General features: G+C 36.5%; 2 protein-coding genes and 1 pseudogene across 4 annotated transcripts in view; 2 read left to right on the forward strand and 1 right to left on the reverse strand.

Moving 5' to 3' along the window:
- Positions 1-7,524, reverse strand: part of LOC117429550 (unconventional myosin-Ie) — a 49,500-nt gene extending 41,976 nt beyond the window's left edge. For both annotated transcript variants that reach the window (XM_058998786.1, XM_058998785.1), the window contains exon 1: positions 7,193-7,524. In XM_058998786.1, the coding sequence (XP_058854769.1) occupies positions 7,193-7,195 (3 nt within the window). In that variant the 5' untranslated portion in view covers positions 7,196-7,524. The remainder of the gene's footprint in view (positions 1-7,192) is intronic.
- A 2,323-nt stretch (positions 7,525-9,847) lies between these two features.
- Positions 9,848-17,481, forward strand: LOC117428093 (protein FAM81A-like; annotated as a pseudogene).
- Positions 17,482-20,115: 2,634 nt separating this feature from the next.
- On the forward strand, positions 20,116-24,685 carry LOC117429428 (uncharacterized). 2 transcript variants are annotated; one of them, XM_058999260.1, is made up of 7 exons: positions 20,116-20,219; positions 20,744-21,163; positions 22,329-22,751; positions 23,020-23,154; positions 23,266-23,290; positions 23,386-23,420; positions 23,758-24,685. In XM_058999260.1, exons 1-7 carry the CDS (start codon positions 20,171-20,173, stop codon positions 24,051-24,053), a joined length of 1,383 nt encoding a protein of 460 aa, XP_058855243.1. In that variant the 5' UTR covers positions 20,116-20,170; the 3' UTR covers positions 24,054-24,685. The 2 variants fall into 2 exon arrangements, with proteins under 2 accessions (XP_058855243.1, XP_058855244.1); XM_058999261.1 differs by having other exon boundaries at positions 20,157-20,219; positions 20,748-21,163.
- The last annotated feature ends 48 nt before the right edge of the window (positions 24,686-24,733 follow it).

Consider the following 24,733-nt stretch of genomic DNA (forward strand, 5'->3'; position numbering starts at 1 on the left):
TAAACAGGCAGAGCAGGACCCCAGCTGGCCTCAAGGCAGCGTTTCATGTCCAATTGAGGATGTTATGTCTATTTGGAACTGTTCAGAGACAACATTTTAATTTTAGAACACAAGGAACAAACAGATTTCCTAGAATAATAGTCGGTTTTACCTGTTGCAATAAAAATAGAACCACAGTAACATTTTCGTAAGCCTGTATTGAGTTTTTTTGGTGTAAAAAAAATTGCTGTTTTCATCCATCCAAGAATTTATTTATTATTTACTTACACCTTCGTTATTATTATTATTTCATTATCTTTATTCCTTTCTTTTGTGTTTATTTAGTACAACATTTTAGAAAATTGGCTTTTTATTGCCTGGCATCTCATTGGCTAATACCCTTGGCAGGGGGGTACATTGACTTTCAATAGATGACCAGGAAATAAAAAGTACCAGCATAAATGCCTTTTCACCTGGACAGATATACTTGAGCCACATAGTATTCAAGTTTTAAATCACAAAACTTGTTTCTGCCTCTTCCCCCCCCCCCCCATATCACAGTTGCCCATTTTCTCAGCACAATAAGACTCTCCAGCATGGGCAGCCTGTGGCGTCGGGCCTCATTACACCCTTGGACGGTCTGGTATTGCCCAATACTGCACACCCTGTCGGGTCTTACAGCTTATGTATTCTACTTCAAGCTTAACTGTACATAATATGTTATGTATTTGTACTTCTGACACTTCTTATTGCTTATTACAATAAAAGAATGAAGCACACTGTATTAATCCTGTTCTAAAACTAGAACCCACTTTTTTATCTACTATAAAGCTTCAAGGTGTAAGATCAAAGGGCTGTGCTAATACCTTTTATTAAAGTATGAGGAACAAAGTGCCGCAGTCAGGACAGGGGGATATTTGCAGCAAAATCCATGAGGCCTCAATATGTGTGAAAGAGCAGTAAATCAGCCCGAATTCTTCAGTTTACTGAACATGGCTCACATGCTGTAGTGAACCACAATGATGACAACAGCAAAAAATCAGTTTTTACTGCTTTGGAAGGAGCCGACAGCAGTGATAGAGAAGAAGAAGAAGAAGAAGGAGGAGGGTGTGATTCTGAGTCTTTTTCATTTCTTCAGGAAGAGGCTCAGGAGTCTGTCCGTTAGCAGTTGTTCACACACCGTGATTTTACTGAAATAACAGGTCACTCCGATTTGACCTGGAGAGTGCTGCAACTACACTATTACTCAGGTTTGTCCATGTAGCACTTTGTTTCTTTATACATTTTTAATGACAACTATTTGGAAGCTATTGACAAAATAAATTCTTGTGGGCCTTACAAAAAAAAAAAAAAAATGTTGGATTGAACTGAATTCTATTACAAATGGACTACAAACATCTGCATATTTGATATTTGCCAATACAGTTAATAATAATGTTATCCTATATTACAATAATTGTGGACTGAGGGCACACAAAATCTTTGTGGAAGGTTTTAAACAGTCACATATTCCCTGAAATAAACACTTACCAGAAAGGATATATATATATATATATATATATTTTTTAACTCTCAACAAGTTTCCCCCTGTCCGTTCTCCACCTCCCTCCCTGAGCAAAGTGAATTAGAAAGGGAGCAATACTTTGTAATCAATACACTATGTGCACTTTGGCTAATCTGAATAGTGATGCTCTTCTGCCTAATGAGTACTTGAGTCAGGAGAGGCTGTCTCTGTGTCGGTTGGTGATACTAGCCAAACCCTGTCTAGCATGTGCTGCAAATGAAGTGCAGACCTCCTCACTCGGGATGTTACTCTGCGTGCACCTCTCAAAAAGGAGCTGCTAATGTAAACCATATGCTGTCATACTGACCTACTATTCAGGATCTGGCACAGGCCAGGGCTATGACTGATGCTACTGTCTGGTACTCCAGACAGTGCTGGGACGTATTGTTTTATTAATGTTAGAATATTCGGAACATGCTGCCTGAAACCCTCTTGGTTAAAAAGGAGAAATCTGCATCTCTATCGATAAGGACACAAAACACAAAAGAATCGGTCTTGTTTTCATGAACAGCGATTGCACTGTTGCTCATAATATTTTGTGTTTTTTCCCGCTCAAAAAGTCCTTCTGGTTCACCTCTTTTGCATATCCAATGCAAATGCTGCTGCAAGCTTGCAGGGAAGTACACTGTAAAAATGGACGCAGTAATTCTCTGCTTTAATGACGCACTCTCAGCTTTACAGAGTTGATGAAATTCAAAAACCTTTACAAAAAATAAAGGACTTGTGAAGTCTTCTGTAGCCAAGTTCCAGCCTCAATCCACAGCTTAACTTAACACTGAATACAGTTTTTCTGTACTTCTAGGCAATAGTGGAATGGTGTAACAGCCAAATGGTGGGATTGAATTGCCTCAAAGTACATGCATTGTCCTTAAAATAACCCAGTCTACCTCGGGGGGTTGAAGTCAGTGAGCTAAAGAAGTCAAGTCATTCAGCTGACAGGTAAATCCTACTCATCAACCGCAAACTTTCTACTGTACTTTAGTATACTGAAAAGCTCTCTGCAGTGCAGCTGTCACTCACAGTCTAAGTAGGTCACAGGGGTTATTGTTACACAGGTAAACTTGGGCTCATCCTGTACAAGGATTTTGTACAGTTACACATAAAGTACAAGCTTGGTTCCTATTGATTTTCAAGGAAATACATTAAACAGAAGTAGGTCACGCTCACCATCTTCTGCAAAGACCCCGTGCAGATGCTAATATGATGTTTCTCTAGAGGTCTGGTATCACAATGCAATATGAACAATCTAATTCTGGTTCTGCACGCTGCATCTAACGCATGTCATCATTCATCTGTAGAAAAGATGTCTTGGTACAGCAAGAGCAGGTGGCTTTGCGGGTGTTATTGTAGTTTGATTCTGGACTTATATCAACATTGATAATTATGATAAGTGTGAGGGACAGCCTGGTGACTGTGTGCCGTGGCTCAGAGCTCAAAGAGCAGCAGGAAGAGGTCTGACAGTTCAGCAGACACAAGGCTCCTGATAACAACAATTAGCATCTGTTCCAAACCCTGTCTGGAACCTCGGGTGACTTCTGTCAACACATCACACAGATAAAAACACAAGCTGCTTATGAGGAGTTTAATTATCTGTGCTGTCCTTAATATTGAATAGAACTTGTGTGCTTCAGTGTACAAACTGCAAGGCAAGATCACAGAAGAATCCAGAGAATGAGGTCATATGCATGTCTATTATATTGAAGCAAATACACATCCTTGTACGTCTAGTGGGAATGGCTGCATTTAGTGCAGGTACTAATTTTGAAAATGACTTTATTTTAACATTGTTAGAGTATAACAGGTTTAGGCATAGTATGATTGCTGTCATTACCAATAAGTCAATATGGGAAAAAGTAAAGAGCTATCTGAAGACCTTAGGCAGACAATAATTTATTGTCATAAAGCTGGAGAAGGATATAAGAAGATTTCCAAGCATATGAGTATCCCAATTTCAACTATTCTATTATCAAGAAGTACAAGACTCATGGTACTGTCACAACGCTCCCTCGGTCTGGAAGAAAGAAGATTCTTTCACCAAGAACAAGTAGAACAACTGTGAGAAAGGATACTAACAATCCGAGATTGACTGCCAAAGATAGTCAAAGTGAATTGGCTGCAAGTGGGACTGGGGTTTCCATTTCAACCATAGGTCGAGTATTGTATGGTGAAGGTCTCAATGGTCGCAGGCCAAGGAAAAAGCCACTTAGGAATATGTCACAAGGACAATTGCTTAGTTTGCAAAATGGCATTTGAATGATGGATACAAGTTGTGGTCAAAGGTTCTGTGGAGTGATGAAACAAAAATTAAGCTATTTGGTCATGCTGATAGTCGTTACATTTGGAGAAAGTCTGTTGAGGTGTACAAAGAAAAGAACACCATACCTACTGTCAAGCATGGAGGTGGTAATATCCTTCAATGGGGCTGTTTTCCTCTAATGGCACAGGAAATGTAGTTCCAATATATATACCAAAAGATATTGGCCAATCATCTGAAACCGTCCGCTACAAAACTTGATTTAAAGCGCAACTGGATGTTCCAACACAACAACGATCCAAAGCACACATCAAAATCTACTTAAAGAATGGTTAAACAAGAATAAAATCAAGGTTCTGGAATGGTCTAGTCAAAGTCCCGATCTAAATCTGATTGAGAATCTTTGGTATGAGTTGAAGAAGGCTGTGCACAAGAGAAGTCCTTGGAATTTGAATGAACTGGAACAATTAGCTCAACTAGGTATTAATCTCATTTTCCTTGTCAGGGTATGAATACTTTTGAATTAGCATTTTTGGAGTTTTGCAAAAACAGTTGCTGAAATAAATAATTCTAGACATCTATTTCTTGTAACTTCTTTCCCCTCACCCACAACAGCAAACCTTTTGCTAGAAAAAGATTTTTCCTAAAATGCTTTGTTTGAGAAATTTCTAGAAATTATAAATGTCCATTGGGGTATGTAAACTTTGAATACAACTGTATGTATGTTACATATTCAGTGAGATATGCTTTATCTTATTATGCAGAGTATGAACAAGGGAAGGACTTCATGTGGTTTCATTGAAATTCTATCAAAGGAGGAAGGCAGGTGGTACAATAGTTGCCTTTCACCTAAAAGCTCTGCAGTCAGCCCCAGCAGATACTGATGTAACTGGAATCTCAGATGGACACATTTCCCAAAGCCATGTGTATACCTCCTTTTAGGCCCTGACGATTTATTCAAAGCATGTTTGTGTCTAACTGGCAGAAACTCCTTGTTCACTGCAAACTGCACTAACAACAACAGAAGGGCTGGTTTGTAAATCCATTTGAGATTTAGAAATGATTTGTATAGACACGTCTTCTAATGGGAAACTATTTGTTCATTATAAAACGTGTACAGTACACACAGGAGAAATGGCTTTTGACATCACACGCTGTGATGCAAATGTGTCACCGACACCAAACTTCTTTAATGTCTTTAAAATCCACTTTTTCAATAAATTAAGCAACAGTCAAATTAGTCAAGGTCCAGGTAACAAAGACACTATTGATGCAGCCCTGTGCTCATGCTCATAGATCTAGCAGACCATTCAAATAGACTGCCAGTGAAGTCAATGTTTGACATCCTGGAAAACACTGCCTGTGCTGCTGTTGGCTCTTGTGCTGATCTGCAACAGACTCTTGTTAGACAGAGTCCTGAAATTAAAAGCAGCTTGAATAAATCCTGCAGCACTTTGCCTGTCCAATAACCCACTGATCATTATTTCCTTAATCCTCTGGCCTGAAAGGTGAACTATTAGATGCAAACAGCCACAAAAAAAGCACATTATATTATTCCTTCAAATTTTTTTTCTCATTATGACTGCATTCATCTACAGTCGGATGTAACATATTTAAAGATCTGCATGTTGGACAGTGTCTTTATTTGAAGTTTGACAGCGGAAAACATCCAATTTGCTGGTAAGGTTGGAACTGGAACTAGATATGGGTCGTTTTCCTGGATCTTGATGATGCAGAACAGGGGGATCACTTTACTTTGCAACAGAGATACAGCAAGTTTCCTCTGCTGGGGCCACTTCTACATCATCAGTCACAACACCCTGGATTCTCATCAGCTACCAGAAGCTGTGGCTTGTGCCTGGCCAGTACCTGGATGAGAGACTGCTGAGACACACTGGTAGAAGTGGCTTTGGTGGTCCACTGGGGGGCACGCAGTGCACCGCTGCAGGGTGCTGCATTTCCCATTGTCTCTATTCTGAAGAAAGAGGCTGTGCTGACCCAGTGGTCCTGGCTTTTACATAAACTGTGTTTGGCTGCATTTCACAGTCACACTTCCCTAAACTCCCAGAAATGAGGAAGGTCTACATGGATTTGTGGGGTGTGGCACTGAAACATATTGGCACATAAACCAGTGGTACTGTATTAGTACAATGGGGTAGATATGTGTGTGTGTGCAAGCCCCAGTGGAACCATCCACACACAATAGCACTTCTCTAACTGCACCCCTACCAGTAAAATCCAGTATGCAAGAAAACACAATAGCTGCATTGCATGTACAAGGTGAAGCATCATTTTTACTGGAAACCAAGAATATTCAATATGAAAAACATACTTGGGTATTATAGCAATGCCAACATCTTACGGTGCCCATATGTTTTGTATTGTTCGGGGGTCTACATAATATTTAACTACAATATTTTTCATATGGGTTATTATATCTCCGTGATTGTTTACCACACCAATGGGCTCAAGGGATTGATGCCAAGTGAACCTGCTTGGTCTCATTTTTCAGCTTCTTCCCGTTGAGCTTTTTTTATTATTATTATTTTTGCATGTGAACAATGCTAATTAAACCAGTTGCTGCGGGTATGGTTAATCTCATCGGCACTATATGTACAATTGTACACACTCTTCGTGTCGAGATTTCACTGAGTGCATCATTTTCATTATTTTTAAGAGCGCACAATTAATTCATAAAATTTAAAAGGAGAATTACAAAATACAATTATGTATATTGGTAAAAAAAAAAAAAAAAAAAAAAAAAATTCTGCTCTTTACACGACTTCAAAATAGAAAAAAGTTCCAGCTGTGTGTGATTAGGGTTGACTCACTCTAAATATATAAGATTGACACCTGAGGAAACTAAGCCTACACGCGCGCCGCTCTTGGCTGACAGCACCCACTGTATGCGTAAAGGCTTTTCTTTCTTAATTTGCAGCCAGAACATTAACAATATGTCCACTGTCTGAATTTTACTAAATAATAAGACTGGACGATATATAGTAAATCAGTGTGTACTACCATTTAATTGTGTTCCTTCCTTATTACAAACAAACAAACAAACAAAGTTATTTTCAAATGAAATGAATCGTTTGCATCTTGATTGACCTGTCTAGTACAGTACTGCACGAAGGGAAGCAATCAAGCAGGTCTTGACAAAACTGCCTCCCGCCACGACTACTATACTATTTGCAGCGACAAAACAGCAGTATCATGTTAGTGCACAGTCATGCATCTTTACAAGATTGATATTGCTTACTTCTGTAACATTTTCTTTCATCAATGTTATAATAACCATCAATCTAAAACATACAAAGCATACGCGTTTAAATAAAAAAAATAAAATATATATATGTACTGTATATATGTCCTTTTTTAGTGCAAATTTGACTTACCATTCTTAAAAAGTTTTCTTATTCTTTCCTTGTGTGTTATTCTTGTTGTAAAGGCGTATTCTGCTTTCCCTTTTTCACAAGTGATCGTTTAATGAATAACAGTCCCATGCGCATTAATACAATCCAGTTTTGAAACAGGTTAAATTCATCAGCGGCAGACTGCTCCTGCCCATGGCTTTTTTAGAACTCTTGTGATGTTGTCAGTTGTCTAACGTGATTCAGAGTATGGGCAGGCTTTGCCTTGCCTTGCCTTGCCTTGCCTTTGATCAGTGCTAAATCAGACTGGTTCCATTGTAACCACTTTTGCAATTCAGTCAAACACTCCATAAATGGAGAATTCGTTTTTTCCCGCAGCCAATGGGATCAGCTGCTCACAGCGTCACTCCAAAGGGAAATCCTACCAGAATATTACTTCATGCTCGTTGGGGAATATAGCAGGAACAATGGGCTCTGGGAGTTGTAGTTTATTTTTTATTACCATGCAATTAAATACGTCAATCACTGTGTTTATGTGCAAAAAACCTTTTGTATAACGTAATGCAAACTAAACGCATTGCAATATGTAAATATTTATGCTGGTAATTTGATGCTATTGTCAGATCTTTTGTAGCACCTGCTGCATTGAGCCAAGAATTACCTGCTTGAAAGATACACAAGAGAACAAACAGAGCCAGTTAAGTCTCGTATTAAGACAAAAGCCAACCAACCAACCCTCACTTATTGCCACGTTTATTTATATGTGCTGGGGTTTACCAACTTGTTTATATTGTTTCTTGATAAATAGTTTATGATAACAGGTTATATTAAAAAAAAAAACAAAAAAAAAAACACAGACACAAAAATCTATTTACATTAAAATAAAATAAAACAAAATGCATTTCAATACACAATATATTTATCTGAATGAATTAGCAACCATATATATTATATTGCATATCTCTTCACAGTTCACAAAAGCACATACATACAATACATAATTTAAAACTACTTTCTAATTTACCAGGTGTGTATTACGTATACCAGGTTTTGAGGTTAAGCATGGTGCTGTCTTGTGAAATAGTCTAAAAGTCTATTTTAAATTATATCCTAACTAAGCAAAGGCGTCCTGTCCTACTGAAGCAAAAATATCATGTTTAATATAAACATTTAAAAAAAAAAAACAAAGAGAACAAACTGTAGTCAACATTCAGTATTCAAATCACACGCCACCCTGTGGTTTTTCTTTTCTGACCTACTGAAACTTAGTTCTATTTTAGGTACTCATTCTGGCATGATCTGAATCGCTGTTTTATCTATTCACAGGAACAGTTCCAAAGTAAAAAGTAAATAGCTATTATTGATCCTTTGTTCATTGAACATACGGTACTTTAATGTATGAACCTGTACTACAAGCTAGGCTGTCAATTCAATAGCATGATTACTAACCACAAACAATATTTGCAAGGTGAAACAATGAAATGTGGATAAGATGTCTAAAGTGCGTTTGCAAAGCTAGCACAGTAGCTGTTCTGTCCCATAGTACTTTTCTTCTTCAGAGCGAAAGTCACGCCTTCTGTTATCTGACAGACAACTTGGCTCGACCATCTGTTGCCACGGTAACAGCGTCACACGCTGCGGCACAGACACGTCGACTGAAGAGGCAGGCCTCAAATATTATTGCTTCAAGATGTGAATGCCATTTATAGTCAATAATATCTTACATATTTGAGGCAGCTGTGTCTTTCTTTATTATGTTCTTTATATATTAGGAGTTTACAATTCTTTGTAAATGGTTTGTCTCTCACACGACTGATTAATTAGCATTAATAATATAAATGCATTCCTGAGTATTCTCTACGTTTTTAAACAAGTTACAATCAGCAGGGACTTGGACAGGATGCTATGGGGATGCATAGCAGGTGCTTGGTTGCTAGGTGCATCTGTTACCAAGACTGCAAAAAAATACTGAACACGTCAACCCCCAATCTCCCCGAAGGAATAAGAGTTTGTAATCATTTCTGAATAGTGAGGTATCCATCCAGAAAATGAAAACACCTTGCAGACTTGTAACATCATATACAATAGTGACAGTTGTTTCTTATGTAATTTGCACCCCATTTAAACTGAAATTTCAAACTAGATTTTGGACATAAAAATGTACAAAAGTACCTCAGTCCAGGTAACTTAAAAGGGTGTTTAACCTTTGGGGTTTTCTTTTTCAATTTTGCCTTTTAAGTGACATCATGCATGTATACCGGGAAATGTAATGAATATTTAAAGCATAATGATAAAGTCAATCCATTATGGCATCATTTGGTCAGCAAAGTAACAGTAAAAACACATTATAGGATCACATTAATGTTATAACATATTGCAAAGAATATGCATCATCTAATTTCCATGAATTTCCCGCAAACATTGCCTACACTATTATTATTATTATTATTTGTTTATTTAGCAGATGCCTTTATCCAAGGCGACTTACAGAGACCAGGGTGTGTGAACTATGCATCAGCTGCAGAGTCACTTACAACTACGTCTCACCCGAAAGACGGAGCACAAGGAGGTTAAGTGACTTGCTCAGGGTCACACAATGAGTCAGTGGCTGAGGTGGGATTTGAACCTCCTGGTTACAAGCCCTTTTCTTTAACCACTGGACCACACAGCCTACACTACATACACATAAAAAAAAACTTGGTTTACTTTGTTGTAGGGAGTAATTCTTTGTATTTTACATTGCAATATGGCTAACACGATGATTGACAGCCATGTTAAGAATAATATCTATATCAAAACAAAATGATAGAGTACAGGACGCTTTCAGTTAGCTTTTGAATTGGAAAAATAATTTTGGGAAAGCTGATGTCGCCACCATAAAACTACAGTAGGCTTACTTTTTTAAATAAATGGTCATATTTGTTTTCACTTTAAAAACAACTGAATTCAATTAACAAACAACTAGAAGCTTGTTTTTTTTCAGTTAGTTCTGTGGTTAGGTTTAGGAACCTTTTTACCAGTACTCTATCAGTCTTAAAGTAATTTATTATTAACTTCATTCTGCAGGCATGAATTTTTAAAAAGGAAATGTCAAGACGAAGCACAAGCTTTCCATCACCCGCATCTTTTGAACGGTATGAAATTTAAAAAGCCAGCATGAAATATTCATGTATTAATGAAGTAATTTAATTGTGGTGAAACAAAGAAAAACTCAAGACAGAGCTACATGTTATGATATTGAATAGGTTTGGTCAATATTGCTCTTGTTCAGTAGGAAAGGAAGGGAGAGACCTCTCGTTACTACCCTATAAAAATACTCTTGGGTGTTTATTTAGTTTCACTAAATACATATATAATAATGTGTGCTTCATATAGTTTATTAATGTATATAGTGTCAATGTGAGTGCTACGTCCAAGTGCACTGGAAAGCAATGCAGAGTGAGACTTCATCTTCATTATTGCTTTGTTTTTTTAAGATCCTTGCACAGGCCTCGAACTTCACTGAGGCATACTTGCTTACTGCCAGCAGTACCAGTACATCCTGTTGCTATGGTAAACCGCGTGGACCAGCTTGAAGACAGGGTCGTCATTCATGAGAAGACATCTCCCGCCATTGTGAAGCAGGCAATGCGTATGAAGGAGGAGGTTGTAAACAATCTGCAAGGCCCGCAGAGCAAAGGGGTGGGAGAGCAGGATGCCCGGCAGCTCCTGGAAGAGCATATCCAGACCATTACAGCCACTGTGAGCCGACTGAACAGAGATATAGAGGCAAGAGACTGTTTGAGCAAAAATCAGGAGCTGTTTTGTAGATGCATTTAATAACTCATCCTGCCTTTGCTGTGTTGTAAAAGTTTACTGCAGTATAACATGGGGTAGTAAAGCATAGTATTGGTTTAGGGAAAGCATGGTAAAGCACAGACAATAATAGATAAGATTGGTAAGTCATCAGCACTTTATTCTAAATCATCATGAAATTAAAAACAAAATGTAGTTTGAAAAAAATTTGATCTGTAGATCTGAGTGCAGCTGGGAGTTGCACAAATTTGCAGTGAAAAATCAGGGAACTAGTTTGAATATTTGTCTCAGCTCATGAAAAATGTCCCACAGTGAATTTGCACGCTCTACTTAGATCAATTGGCACACTTTAATCCACTCTTACTATGTGATTTTCATGCTTTTCTACACTTTCCCACCATTGAACCATGTCTGAATTTGCTTTACATGGCCTAAACCATTCTTCTGAAAAGATACAGATAACTAGAAGTGGAAATGCGGACACCTCTTATTCTTCTTCCATTATTTTATTTTCAGAGAGCTGTTTTTATATTGAGCAGTACCAAATCCAGGCCAAACTCCAACTAATGGGATGCAGGTCTGCGTGGCCATGCTGTTCTAATGTTCCATGCGTTTCTAACAGGTTCTCCAGGAGCAGATCCATGCTTGGGATGGTGTTAGCTATGGCACTAATACTGCACTCAAGAGCCTGGAAATGCAACAGCTGTGTAGCCTGGGTGACCTTCGATGGAGAATTGCTAGGTGAGTGCACACCAGTAGATGTCCACTCAGCAGCACATTTCCATTATATTACATTGAAGGGAATATTTGTGACACACGTGTACTTTCAGAGTATCGTATCATGTTTGTTTTGACTTTTAGAGGTCTTTTTTTATCTTATAGTATTATTAAACATGATCTCATTATGGTCAGCTAGGAAACCTCCTGAACAAAGTTCAATTAGTCACAAACCCTGAGAAATTGTCCCCACTCCTTCAATGTCCTCTTCATTCTCATTAACCAACCAGCTGCTTCCCCTATTGACTCATGTTTCAGCCGGTATCCTGCTTTTACCCAGAAAAGACACAGCTGAGGTGAAAGGTGAAACAGTTACAGATTTCCGGAAGTGACCAAATGACCAAGGAAGTGAAACATGTCCCGAAAGCAGGGCTTGAAAACAGAGATTTCTTGAACAGAGAGAAAGTATCACATATCGTACTCAAAAATAAAAGCACACGTCTCAAAACAGCACATCTGAGACCTGTGGAACAAACAGAAGTGTGTGTGACGTGTAAGATCATGTAAATATTTTGTTAGTCACAACCACTTTAAATAACAGAACAACTTTGATCAGCTGTGTAAAAAGCTATGAGAATGAGTTCTGCTTAACTGCTTAAGCAAGGCATACATCATGACTGCGGCAGTGGTTTTCATTTAGAGAGGTAATGAACTTGTCACCCCTCCCCTTTCTCCCCATTGAACTTAAATAGGGATACAAACACATTTGTGCTGTATCCATTATACAGTATATAGGATGTAGGTCATACAGATGGTTACATTCAAAATGTATTCCGATGTTTTGCTAACCTTTCATTTTACTCGCTGGTCATGGGATTGCATGTGTGGGACAGTTTCTAACTAATCCCAGCTGGACCGAGATTCAGGGTTGTTTACTTTAGGTGCTGTTCTTGCTGTTTTCATAATCCTGTGTTTATCTTACTACTGGGGCATGAAGCTATTCAAGTTAATACCTTTAGCATGCTGTAATAACTCTTACATACTGGACAAGGATGCATTTGAAATTGAGATTGTTTATATGGCCATATAAACAATCTTTCAAGTGCATTCAAGTTATATATATATATATATATATATATATATATATATATATATATATTTTAATCCAAGCCTTTTTTAAAGAGACATTATCCTGTATGCTTTGAGCAACTCATTTTACGTCATAGAACTACACACTACAGACAGCATTATACAAAATATACTTTCCACGTTAAATAAACTAATAGTCCAGAAATGTTTCCCACAACGTTAAGGTTCAACTTTCGTATACAGTATTCACATATTTCTCTAGAAACAATCTGTGAAATATTTTTTTACCTATTAATCTTGTATATGCATTGATGTAATATGATTTTTTAAATAAGCTTTTCAGCTTTTGTTCATCAGCCCTCCCACTTTATAATGATTGTTTATATTTAATTGCTTGATTTTTTTTTTCATTTGAAGAGGGAAGGAAGCATAACTATATAAACTTCAATTAAAAAAAACAACTTGAATGTACTTTATTATTCTGGTATTAGTTTGCAGGAACATTGAAATACACCAATGTGGTAGATAATGAAAGACCTTCTTCACAATTCAGAGTGATTATGGATATGTGCCTCACCCTTTGTTGTTATGTGAAATCAGTTTGGAAGCATATTAAGCTCAACAAAAAAACAAGCATGTATTGGAATTTGGAAAAGTATTTCAAGCGTGGGCTGCTCTTCGTTTCTTCACAAGGCAGGGCGCTGTCTTATTGTTTTGTCGTCTTCGTTTATTTTTTTAGGCTATCATTGACAGTCTCCTATTCTACCACAGGTGTGACGCCAGTATTTCTAGATTGTCTGCAGAAGTGAAGACTACACAAGAGAGCATCCAGAATTTAGCCAAAGAGCAGAAAAGCTCTAAAACTGATGTGGAATGCAAAATCGAACATATAGAAATCCAGGTATGACAAGACATGTGGATCATGACAAGCATGTCTATCAGAGAGCTGAGCTTGAATCAATCTATCAAATCAAGTGCTGTTGCTTACCAATGAGTTAGTGATTAGCTCTTAGTTATGGACTTTAGCCCAATATTTCTTAATAAAATCAATACTGTGCATTGCTTAGTGCATGCCTTTAAAATATGTAATTATTAAACAAGAAGAGTGTAATAAAGTTAACCACTGGAAAATAGTAATACATCTATGGATTCTATTACACCAGCAGGAAGGTCTCCAAAGCAATTTGATTATTAACCACCCAATAAAAGCAGCACTTTCACTTCTCACAGGCATGTCATAGTTGCATTACAAGTTACGGGATGAGACCAGCATTATCACTGTAGAGGCTGCCCTCCTGTGATTGGTTTGAGGTTTATGTGGCCAAGTAGTACATTAATAATGTTAGCTTAATTGAATCTTATTATATATGTTACGGTAAAACTAAAAATCAGGTAAATCTTAAGTATTACCGGTAAATTACCTCCCAAAGCTTATTGGTAAAGGCCCTTGGTTATAATTGAGATTTACCGGTAAACGTCAGAAGTAAAGCGCTATCATGTTTATTTAGAACATTTACCGCTTTGCCAATGTTCACTGTTACTGTAACATATATAGTCATGTAAGGAGTAAGGAACACTGGAGGTGCATAGAGCCAGGAATTTAATAGGGGAGCCAAACTGGAATGCCATATGCAACTCTTTACTTTACAGATATCTAGGGTCTTAGGTAAGATTGAGCATTCTGTGGCACAGCAAGTCACCAGCTCCACCTACTGGAAGCTAAGTAAGTAGCTGTTTTGACATTAAGGTACAACATACCAATGTCAATGGAAACTATCTTTTGAGTCAACATATTTTCTATGATTTTTTTCTGTGATGACAATAGCCAATAAAAATAACCTCTGAAAATAATACTATAGCTATAAAGGTGCAGTGGTTTTAATTGGTTCTTTTCTTCTGCTTCCGTTGTGTTCAGGTTGGAAGGGGTGTCAGAAGACCTGAAGGGCCAGTTGGTATCAGTTCAAAACTCTCTGGAAAAGGAACAGGAACGGGCAGTCACAGAGTACCTTACGAAGATTGAGCAACTTTCACTTGTCATTAAGGAACAAACGGTAAGGATGCCAGCCAGGACTGGATAAAGACTACCTCTTACAGTTGGAATATAAATCTGTTCATAATACAAAGCATTTTACTATTACAATTTACTAAGCAGGCATTTGTGTAAAGCACAAATTTAGCCACATCACTGAGCATTAAGAGAACAGCATAATGTATGCATTTAATGGAAGTCCACACACAGTGCGCCCTGCTGTTTTATTATTAATGCATTTTCTGTTTTCTTTTGCCACCTGCTAGCAATCTGCAGTATCTGCAGTCCACTGTAATGAGACCTAACCAAAATGCATGCATTATATCATTAATGTAGGTATATATGTTCATGTTCATTATATCTGGAAGACTGGGACAAACATGTTATTGTTTGCTATGTTTGTGTTCCAGGATAAAAATGACAAGATTGTGGAAGAGAGGTATGGTCAACTCTCCATGAAGCTTGATAAGATTGAGGAGGTACAGAAAATGAATTTAGGGTCCCACAGAGTGAAACACGCAGAGGAAAAGGAAAACGATCGGATCAACAAGATAGAGAAAGAAATATGGAAAGAAATACAGGACATGAGAGCAGAGACTAACGCTGGTAAGAAAAAAAATAGTATCATAGTACAGTACATTCATACATGCATTAGAAACGCATTTAGAAACTATAAGCATTTTGTTATAGTTTAAACTCCTTCAAATAGTAAATGTATAGTTTTTACTTACAAACCCGTAATCAGCTAGATGAGACAGAGGAATGGTTTATATGGGTATATTGTATTTATATTTATATAATGATCAGGGATCAGACCCCTTTCAGAGAGAGGAACAGAAAATATGGTCATGCTGCTGCACAGATGAAAAATATTCAATGGCAAAAATTACCATCTTTCTATTCAATAATTTGTTGTTTAACTGTAATATGGTACAAACTATACTTTTGTTTTTTTCAGTTTATTTAAAATAAAATAATATTTGAAGATTTGTTTACATTTTGAAAGAATATTCAGACATAAAAGAACCCCGGTTCTTACTATCATTACCTTACCATCATTAGTTATAAGGCTCTTTAAAGTATTTTACTTATATGCTTGTCAAGGTTTCGCTGCCATTCATGAGAGTCTGGGGTCCCTGAGACATGTACTTGAAGCTAAAATGAAGCTGGAGAAGGACCAACTCCAGAAACAGATCCACCAGGTGAAGAAGATGACCCAGTCTGCTGTGCAGGAAAATCAGCAGAAGTTGCATATTTAAATGAATGTAGTATATCATATGAAAGTGGGCCCTTTCATACATGTATGTAATGGTAGGTTTATTGCAATATATAAATAAGCACATATGCCTGTTCTAGCACACACTGGTCTATGAGAGCGCAGACAAACTCCCTTTAGCCTCTCAAAGAAAGAGCATCATTCAGTTGCACAGCTGATTAATTGATCATTTTTTTGTAATTTCCAAAATAACAATATTTTTATATAAAAGCCACACAAGTCGATGTCCTAAACCTGCCCCACACTTAAAGGAGTTACAGAAGAACAGCTGAGATGATTTCTGCAAAACTATGCCGTTCTGCATAAAACCTTTTTGTTTTTTTGTGAAACTAACAACCACGATATTTTTTTCTGCTAACTACCACAAGTGCCAAGATCCTGTCTGAACTTGTGATGAAGTTGTATAGTATGCTAGTAAATTATCTTATCAACATCACTGCATTTCATTTGTGGTTTATTTGTGTATGTGAGGCTTAGCACACTTTAAAGTAGTGCTAACTATTGCTTTCTATTTTACATGTAAACTCTTAAGCTAGCATCTTGAGTTCACTGTGCTAATTTAACAGTCACATTCTAAATACAGACTTTTTAATCTTTCATGAATAGCTAAACCATATACAGTTTCTGGAAGAAAATATTAAAATCTTGACAGCAGTCCAATTAAAGGATGGTGCTGCTGAAGAAGAGAAAACTGTTTATTCCAACGAGGAGGCTTGCAGACCTAATAAATGTGACAGAGAAACTTTAATAGGGACGTTTTGTATTTCTGATCCAGACCACTGTTTGTTATTTAATTCATTACCAGTGTGTGTTTATAGGTTGTTTTGATAGATTGGCTTCACACATGTGTTGAAATATCATTTTTAAAAGGTCAATAGGACGTGGTGACTGAAACAGAAAAGGGTCCAGTGAATCTAAAAAGAAGAACTCATTAGTAAAGATAGCTGATATGTTCTACTCATGTCAAGTTGTTCTTTTCATGTAATAGTTACAGTTAGCACAGATGGTTCATTTTAACTACATTGTATGCATTATAAACTGATTTCGGTTCTCAGTAAAGCTTGATTTCTACCTTATAATCAATGTTGTGTGTACGTAGCTACTGTAAACCTTTTTGTAAAATATACATGAAGATATTTGCTTTTTTTTTAATATGTCTTAATGAAAGTACCCTGTATTATAAAAAAAACTGTAACCATTGTTGCAATAAACCTGTGTGTAAATATTTGATGCAAATGCAATACAATTCAATAAGTGAATAAGTGACATGTGTAAAGCTTTTAACCAGTTACAGGATGCAGATCACTGGGACCTCAATGCAGAACCTTTAACAGGAGTGCTAAAGAATACATTTGGCAACAATGGTAGAATATCATAAATAAATCAATACAAATAAAAACACACATTTATACTACTTTAACCATGTACTTTAATCATGTAATAACATTGTATTAACTGGTAATTGCCAACATATCCATTGTGTAATTACATGGAACAGCTTCTATCATACTGTTACCATGTAATTACATTAGGTATCAAGCTGTTGTTCACAAGGCCATTCCCATATATTTGCACAGTAGTTATCATGTAAGAGCACGAAACTAGTTATTTAATCACGAAACTAGACTTAATCATGGGATTGTTGTGATGTTTTTATTCCTAGGACATGAATCAACTGGGGAATAAAGCTGATGATCTATGTTTAAAAATATCAAAACAAAGACGAAGAATATTTGATATGTTTGACCTCACTCTCTTATATATGGTAATAATGGAACACACAGATCACAGGAAATAAAAGCACTTAAGCTCAATTAGATACTGTGAAGCCATACATATTTGCAAGCCTTTTATTATGCATTTTTCACATATGAAAATAAACGCAAACATTTTTGGCACGAATATCAAATTCCACTATCAATACATACTTTGTATATTGCAACAGGTCGCCAACATTTCTGGAGCAAAATAGGTTTTATGGGTGTGATTCGCCAAATATTTATGGCTTTACAGTAATTAAGGACCTGAATGAAACAAAAACCCCTTTAGACCTTTAGTTGTTGTTTTAAGCAGGGGTGCTAAGAAAGAAATATAACAATAAACACTGATAGACTTTGAACAATCAAAAGTCTGGTAGTGTGGGAACTTTGAGTCTCCAGGCTATCCTTTAAAGAAGAGATCGTGTGTTGCTTTTTATTGTAACAGGGTCAAGGATGCCCTGTTCACAGTTATTTAACAGATATATATTATTTTTATAATTATTTTATTGATTTGATTAGTGCACGCTTTATGTTGTCTCACACTTTATTAATTGATTTGTATCACGTTATGTTGGCTTCTCCACTCGGTTCCCTTTAATTGTCTTTATTGGGTACTGACTAATTGAATTATTGATCGATTCATGCACCTGAATATAAATAGCCCATGTTTTTACAGACGGGATGGCTATCCTGGGGTTTGTGTCTGTCTGTGCAGGAGTGGGAATGCAGCGTTGAGTAAGAGAGTGAAATGGGCCAGTATATGGAGCATCCCGACAATAAGTATTGGGCTGATTGTATGCCGCTGTTGAATAATGAATAGTAATATAGTTACAGCCTTTTTCTATTACTAAATTTCAACTTTTATTTTCTGTTGAGCATATTTTCCTCTTTTTTCCAGAGCAATTCTGTGAAAGGATCGCGTCACGGCCAAGGCTGGAGAATGGCAGGAAGCAGACCCAGGCAGAAGCTGTAGTTCAATGGTGCTGTTGCACACTTATTTATCAAACAAAATAAAGTCGGAAACAAGGGTCGGGTCGGGTCTCTCTTCTACAAACAAAGCATCTAGCTCACTTTATATAGCATGTGGCTGGGCTTAATTGATCCTCAATAAATCAATTAAGCTCCAGTTACATTCTGCAGAAAGTTACGGATGGAATTAACCCCATCCCTGCCAAACTGAAATATAAAAATTAAAAAAAAAACACAATGTACATGGCCTGCCCGCCACAAGTTCTCTTTTTCAATATCTTTCACAACATGGTGAAATCACCTCCTTCCTTCAATGCAATAGCACTTTTTATGATCTGGCTGGCGTTGGGGGGACCAAAGGACAGATTTGGCAAAGCCGTTCGGTGGAACAGCCAGGTGTGCTCGAGAAACAGTTCCGCAAGGTGAAACATGGCGGAGCTCCGCAGGGTACAGCGATGGACAAATATTTTAGATCACCTACATTTTTTTTTTTTTTTACACATTTTTTTTAAAAAAGATTACCATAATTTAGATGTTTTATTTAACACCATGTAATCAAGTAAACTACAGAACAATATTGCAAAAGTCTACTGGAAGCCATAATAAACTTATTGTCTAAAAATAAATCATCACAATGCACAAATAACATCCCCAAATCGCTGCCAGCTGTGATGCTAGAACAGATATGGAAATAAATTGCTAAGCCTGTTCCATTTCCACAACGAACAAGCTGGACGTATCTGAGTCGGTCCGCCTCACGAAATTCCGCCTTCATTATTTTAAAAAATGCTTTCTGGCATAATTTAAGTGTGTTTATAGAATTATGTTTTCGCTTATGAGTTGTAATGCATTTCTACTGTGGGCTAAGTTGAGATGAAGACATGTGTCTTTTATACTAAACGTTTTCACACTACCTTTTGTAGTGTGATCATTTAAAAATCCAATTAATGCCTATGATTAATACGTTTTGTGACTAATTTGAAGCTATTAATGTGTTAATCGAGTTGTTAATCAAATTGATTCATCTTGTTATATAGTTGATTTGTTTGGATCTACTGTTCCTTGATTGATTACAGTCTTGTTCACACTCCCAGTCATCCTAAAATAACGTGAGCATATGGTTTGTTGGAAAAACAATAAATAAATAAAACTACGTTTTTGACCAATTCAGATTTTGGTGCTGATGTATTTATTTTTCAAAAGGTTTTCTTTAGGTTGTGGGCGGTTTTACTTCACATGGAATGTTACAGCAATATTTCCTGTTCTATTACAGTTCCTCTTTTGGTATGGTAATATTACACAGTTATGTGTGGTAAGGTAATCTTTTGATTTAGCTGAGAGAAGTTAAAGAAAGTTAAACCGACAGTATGGATGCTTTCTACATGGTTTTATTGTTTTGCATTGGTGGTGTGCAAGGTAAGTTACTTAATTTTTTTTTATTTTTTAACAAACATTAATTTACATTACTGCCGTGAAATACACCAAACTCTGTAGCACATCACTTTAAGTGTCTCTAAATAATCTGTCACCACAGCATCATTTCAAAACGGGAAAGTTCTGCTCTTAACATTTATTCTATGTCAGTTTTATGGAATGCCAATATTTATTTTCACATAAAAAACAATAGGTTACTACTATAAATAGATAGACAGATAGACAGACAGAGCTATGGCAGATTGAGACATAATTAAATAAAAAGTCTATCTGAAGCCACAGTAGTACAGTATTTAATGTTATGTTTTTGTCCTTTTTTTACGTTCAGTGCTTAATATGGAAAACTACAAAGCGGCATGTAATTCAATATGTTACCGTAACATTAGTCAGCGGGTTTCATCTAGGGCGATACTAAACGTTTGGCCATAGCTGTATGTGTGTATATATATCTGTCTCATTTAACTGTTGTATTGTTCTGTTTATTTAATTGCATGACATTCTACAAGGAAGCACGCTCTTATTGTTACTAAATGAAGAACGGAGTGTTGCTATGACGTGTCACCAGACGAGCAGCCCTCTTTGGTATGTCGATTGTGACCTTGACTTTCAGTTCGATTCTGATGTGAAATTCAAAAAAAACCATGACAAGATGAAATGTGATGTGAAATGCCAAAACCATGACAAGATGAAATGTGATGTGAAATGCCAAAACCATGACAAGATGAAATGTGACGTCAACTCAAACACTATTACACTTCATAAAGCAGAGAACAGTGCAATGTATGCTTGTGAACCCAGTTCAAAGCACAAATCATCTTGTCTAAAGGCTAAATCATTGAATTCTGCTTTTACTAAATGTAACTGTCAGTCTTTGGAGTTTTTCATCGTGGCAGTGACAGATGATGATGATGATGATGATGATGAGAGTAAGTAGTTTTTAAATGTTCATTTTGTTTGATCAACAGTAGTCCTTTCCATAAACCCAGAGCTGCTCTGTTTGAAATCACATTATTTAACTTCAACAGAAACATTTGATTTGGAGAGGAAGCCTCACAGTGCTATATTTAAAAAAAAAAAACGAATGTCTGTTTTAATAATATAAAAAGTAGCATTTCTTAATAACAGTTTATTTAAAATATGTGAACTTGCTCTAATGCAGATCTCTTTTCATGTGTTTGTAGTGTATTTAGTAATGTGATGTTAATAATAATAATAATAATAATAATAATAATAAATAATAATATCTTTATTTTTATATTGTACCTTTAATAGTGGACAACCATCACAAAGCACTTTACAGAGGTAGGCTGTGAACTGTGCATTATATGCACAATAGGGGTAGCAGTGTGGGGTAGTGGTTAGGGCTCTGGACTCTTGACCGGAGAGTTGTGGGTTCAATCCCAGGTGGGGGACACTGCTGCTGTAACCTTGAGCAAGGTACTTTACCTAGATTGCTCCAGTAAAAACCCAACTGTATAAATGGGTAATTGTATGTTAAAAAAATAAATAAATAATGTGATATCTTGTAACAATTGTAAGTCGCCCTGGATAACGGCATCTGCTAAGAAATTAATAATAATAATAATAATAATAATAATAATAATAATAATAATAATAATAATAATAGTACATTGATTTAACATGTCATCCGAAGGATGAAGTGACTTGCTCAGGGTCAGTCAGTGGCAGAGGTGGGATTTGAACCGGTGACCTTCAGTAGAGGTCTGGGGAGAGCTGCTGTTTTATATTGGGGTGTGTAAGAGGTGCTGGTTGTTTGCTATTCATCAAATGTATAAGACTTCTTCTGGTGAAGCTGGTTATAGTAATGGAATTATTTCTCTATATATGTTTGAACTACAATAACAGAAAGGGGGAAGAACCAAATGTCATAAATATTATAGCTGCTGAAAACGATGATGCGTTCGTGACACACAGAGAATGCATTGAGTTGCCATGCTGTGCCGTCACAATATTCTTGCAACAAAGTGGATAGATAACATGGGAGATACAGGAAATGATATGTTATCAGTAAATGTATATGAACATTGCCTTTTCTTGTTGTAATTTTAATAATATAATGTTTGATTTTAGCTTCAGAAGGGAAGACCATCATTCTAATAGAAGATGCAGCAGCACAACCATTAACCAAAGAGCCTGGAGACAATGTTACTCTACCATGCAAATTCAACCTGACAAAAAGAGCTCCTTATACAGTGTATTGGATCAAATCTGAGAATGGCAATACATGTCTCCATTCTAATCATGCTACCTCTAATTTATTTGAAAACAACACCCACTGCTGTGTTGAGGGGACCGGTTTGGAAAGAATGATTTACAAGGAACCACCAAATCCATATTATAGTCCCTGTGTACACGACCTTATTATAACTAGCGTTAGAGCCTCTGATCGGGGGCGTTATGTCTGTATAGTAAATGTGTTTGACTCCGACAAGATCACCTCGAGGGTTATAACCAACATCTCTATTGACATCTCTACCAGCAAAAGTTCAGTCAGTAAGTCAACGAAAATACAATTAATCACGATTAAAGTTTATCATGCATATATAATAATATAGTACTAAAGATGTATTTATTTATTTATTTATTATTTATGAACACTTCTGCATGTTTCAACTGTCCTGTCCAGTTAACCACAAAACTAGCAATATAACTGGGAAAAAAGAAATATCTCAATATTGATAATTTTAGAAGTGGGCAAACAAGGTAATACTTTTATTCTCTCCAGTAATGTTCTATGTTTAAAGTACATTTCTTTTTTTAGGCACCTCAAAACCACAAACTACCCCTCAAGCACAGGATCCATTGCTCCCTTTGTACATTATCGGGGCTGTTGTACTGGCAGTTCTTATAGGTGCTATTGCCCTTGTGATGAGAAAAAAGAAAGCCAACACAAAGGGTAAGTCCCCAGAAAGACTAACATATAAAGTGATCATAACAAGAGCATAGCTTTGTTGTATACTGTTGAGTTTGAGTTTCAAAACCTTCTGATATGTTTTTGTTTTTAAAGGTTCTACATCTTTAAGTATGCAAAGGTAATGCATCTTTTTATTCATTGTGTATTAATGTACATAATTCAGTAAGATACCATAGAACTCCAGCCATAATCTCTGATTTCTATCATTTACAGAGACCAGCAAGTGGTTGAGTTACAAGACACTGATTGTAAGTGTAACGTGTTCTTCATAAACACAATACGAATAAAAAAAGATACTGTTATAGGTAGTTTATGATTGTTTTCCATTAGCAGACAATATGAACATTAGCTATCAGTGCTAACAGCAGAGCACCACAAAGTTTTGAACATCTGCTATACTGAGATTTATAGGTTCATTTATGTATTCCTATATGATGAGATCTGATACCACTTGTGAAGTGTATCACTCTTTCACATACATTTTTACTGTGTAGACTAAGAAGAGACAATACCACCTAGCTCTGTAGAACAGTACTGTAACAGTGTTTAACACTGTAATCCTGAATGCAGCCTTGTGGTTTACAGGTACACCATACGCTGTTGTGGGCAGAAATAATGTTGAAGGCGCAGACACTTCAGAGCCTTACTCTGTGGTGAGACTGGCACCGGAGTCCTGCAGCCAGGAGAAGGGAGATGGGATGAATCCAGAGCGGGCAGAGCCCTATTCGGTGGTCAGGCTGAACACTGAGTATGAAGGGACAGCTCTTTCGTTATGCGAGGCTCCCAAACCCTGTAACCAGCAGGGCAATCGAGATGCACCAGCTGACCACGAAGCCCACATATACGACAAAATTGATGACAATCAAAAGATATCTAAATGACTAATGAGGGCACAGAGAATGCATTGATAAACAAAGCTAGCACTTATAAAACATTTACCATGGTCGAATTGTAGTAAAGCACAGTAAAAGCATTGTGAAAGCAAGTAACTAAGCAATAGCATACTACAGCATTGTAAAGTACAGTCATTGTTTAGTATAATCGTGTGCAAAGCATGTTTAAAATGTACTGGGACTTTGCTAAAGATGTTCTTTATGTTCAGACTGTTTCAGTTTCTCTTAATTTTTTTAATCCATTAGGTAAATATATCTACAACGATATTATGTGATAATAAGATTTTTCTATACACATCTACGTTTTGCAGATGTTTATTGTAAATAGATTTTAGAGACAATGATTTAACCTGAACTATGAAGATAATTATGGATATTGCTAAAGAGTGATTTAAAGATTAAGAAAAACATTATATGATGATAAAATAGATTGAGTTAAAACAGACAGAAACCTGTCAGTGCTTTAGCTAGCTTTGCACTAGTAGGAAACGTTTTAGTTGCAGAATTATACTGTATATTGGTATTAATAGTTTGCTTTGTAAGAGGAATTTTAATTTATGCATTGTTTTTAAGTGTAGTTTGTTTGAACATACTTTAATAAACTGTGTTTTATGAATGTGCTAAAAACTTGGATGTTTTATGAAAACAACAAACAGTGAATTAAATTT

Source organism: Acipenser ruthenus, chromosome 24, assembly GCF_902713425.1.
Source record: "Acipenser ruthenus chromosome 24, fAciRut3.2 maternal haplotype, whole genome shotgun sequence".
Classification (NCBI taxonomy): Eukaryota; Metazoa; Chordata; class Actinopteri; order Acipenseriformes; family Acipenseridae; genus Acipenser; species Acipenser ruthenus.

Excerpts from the sequence above, each read along its gene's own strand:
- LOC117429428 (XM_058999260.1), top strand. The coding sequence starts at position 20,171 with ATGGATGCTTTCTACATGGTTTTATTGTTTTGCATTGGTGGTGTGCAA. Across the intron at positions 22,752-23,019 it reads TACCAGCAAAAGTTCAGTCA|GCACCTCAAAACCACAAACT; the intron begins GTAAGTCAACGA and ends TTCTTTTTTTAG. Across the intron at positions 23,155-23,265 it reads AAAGAAAGCCAACACAAAGG|GTTCTACATCTTTAAGTATG; the intron begins GTAAGTCCCCAG and ends TTGTTTTTAAAG.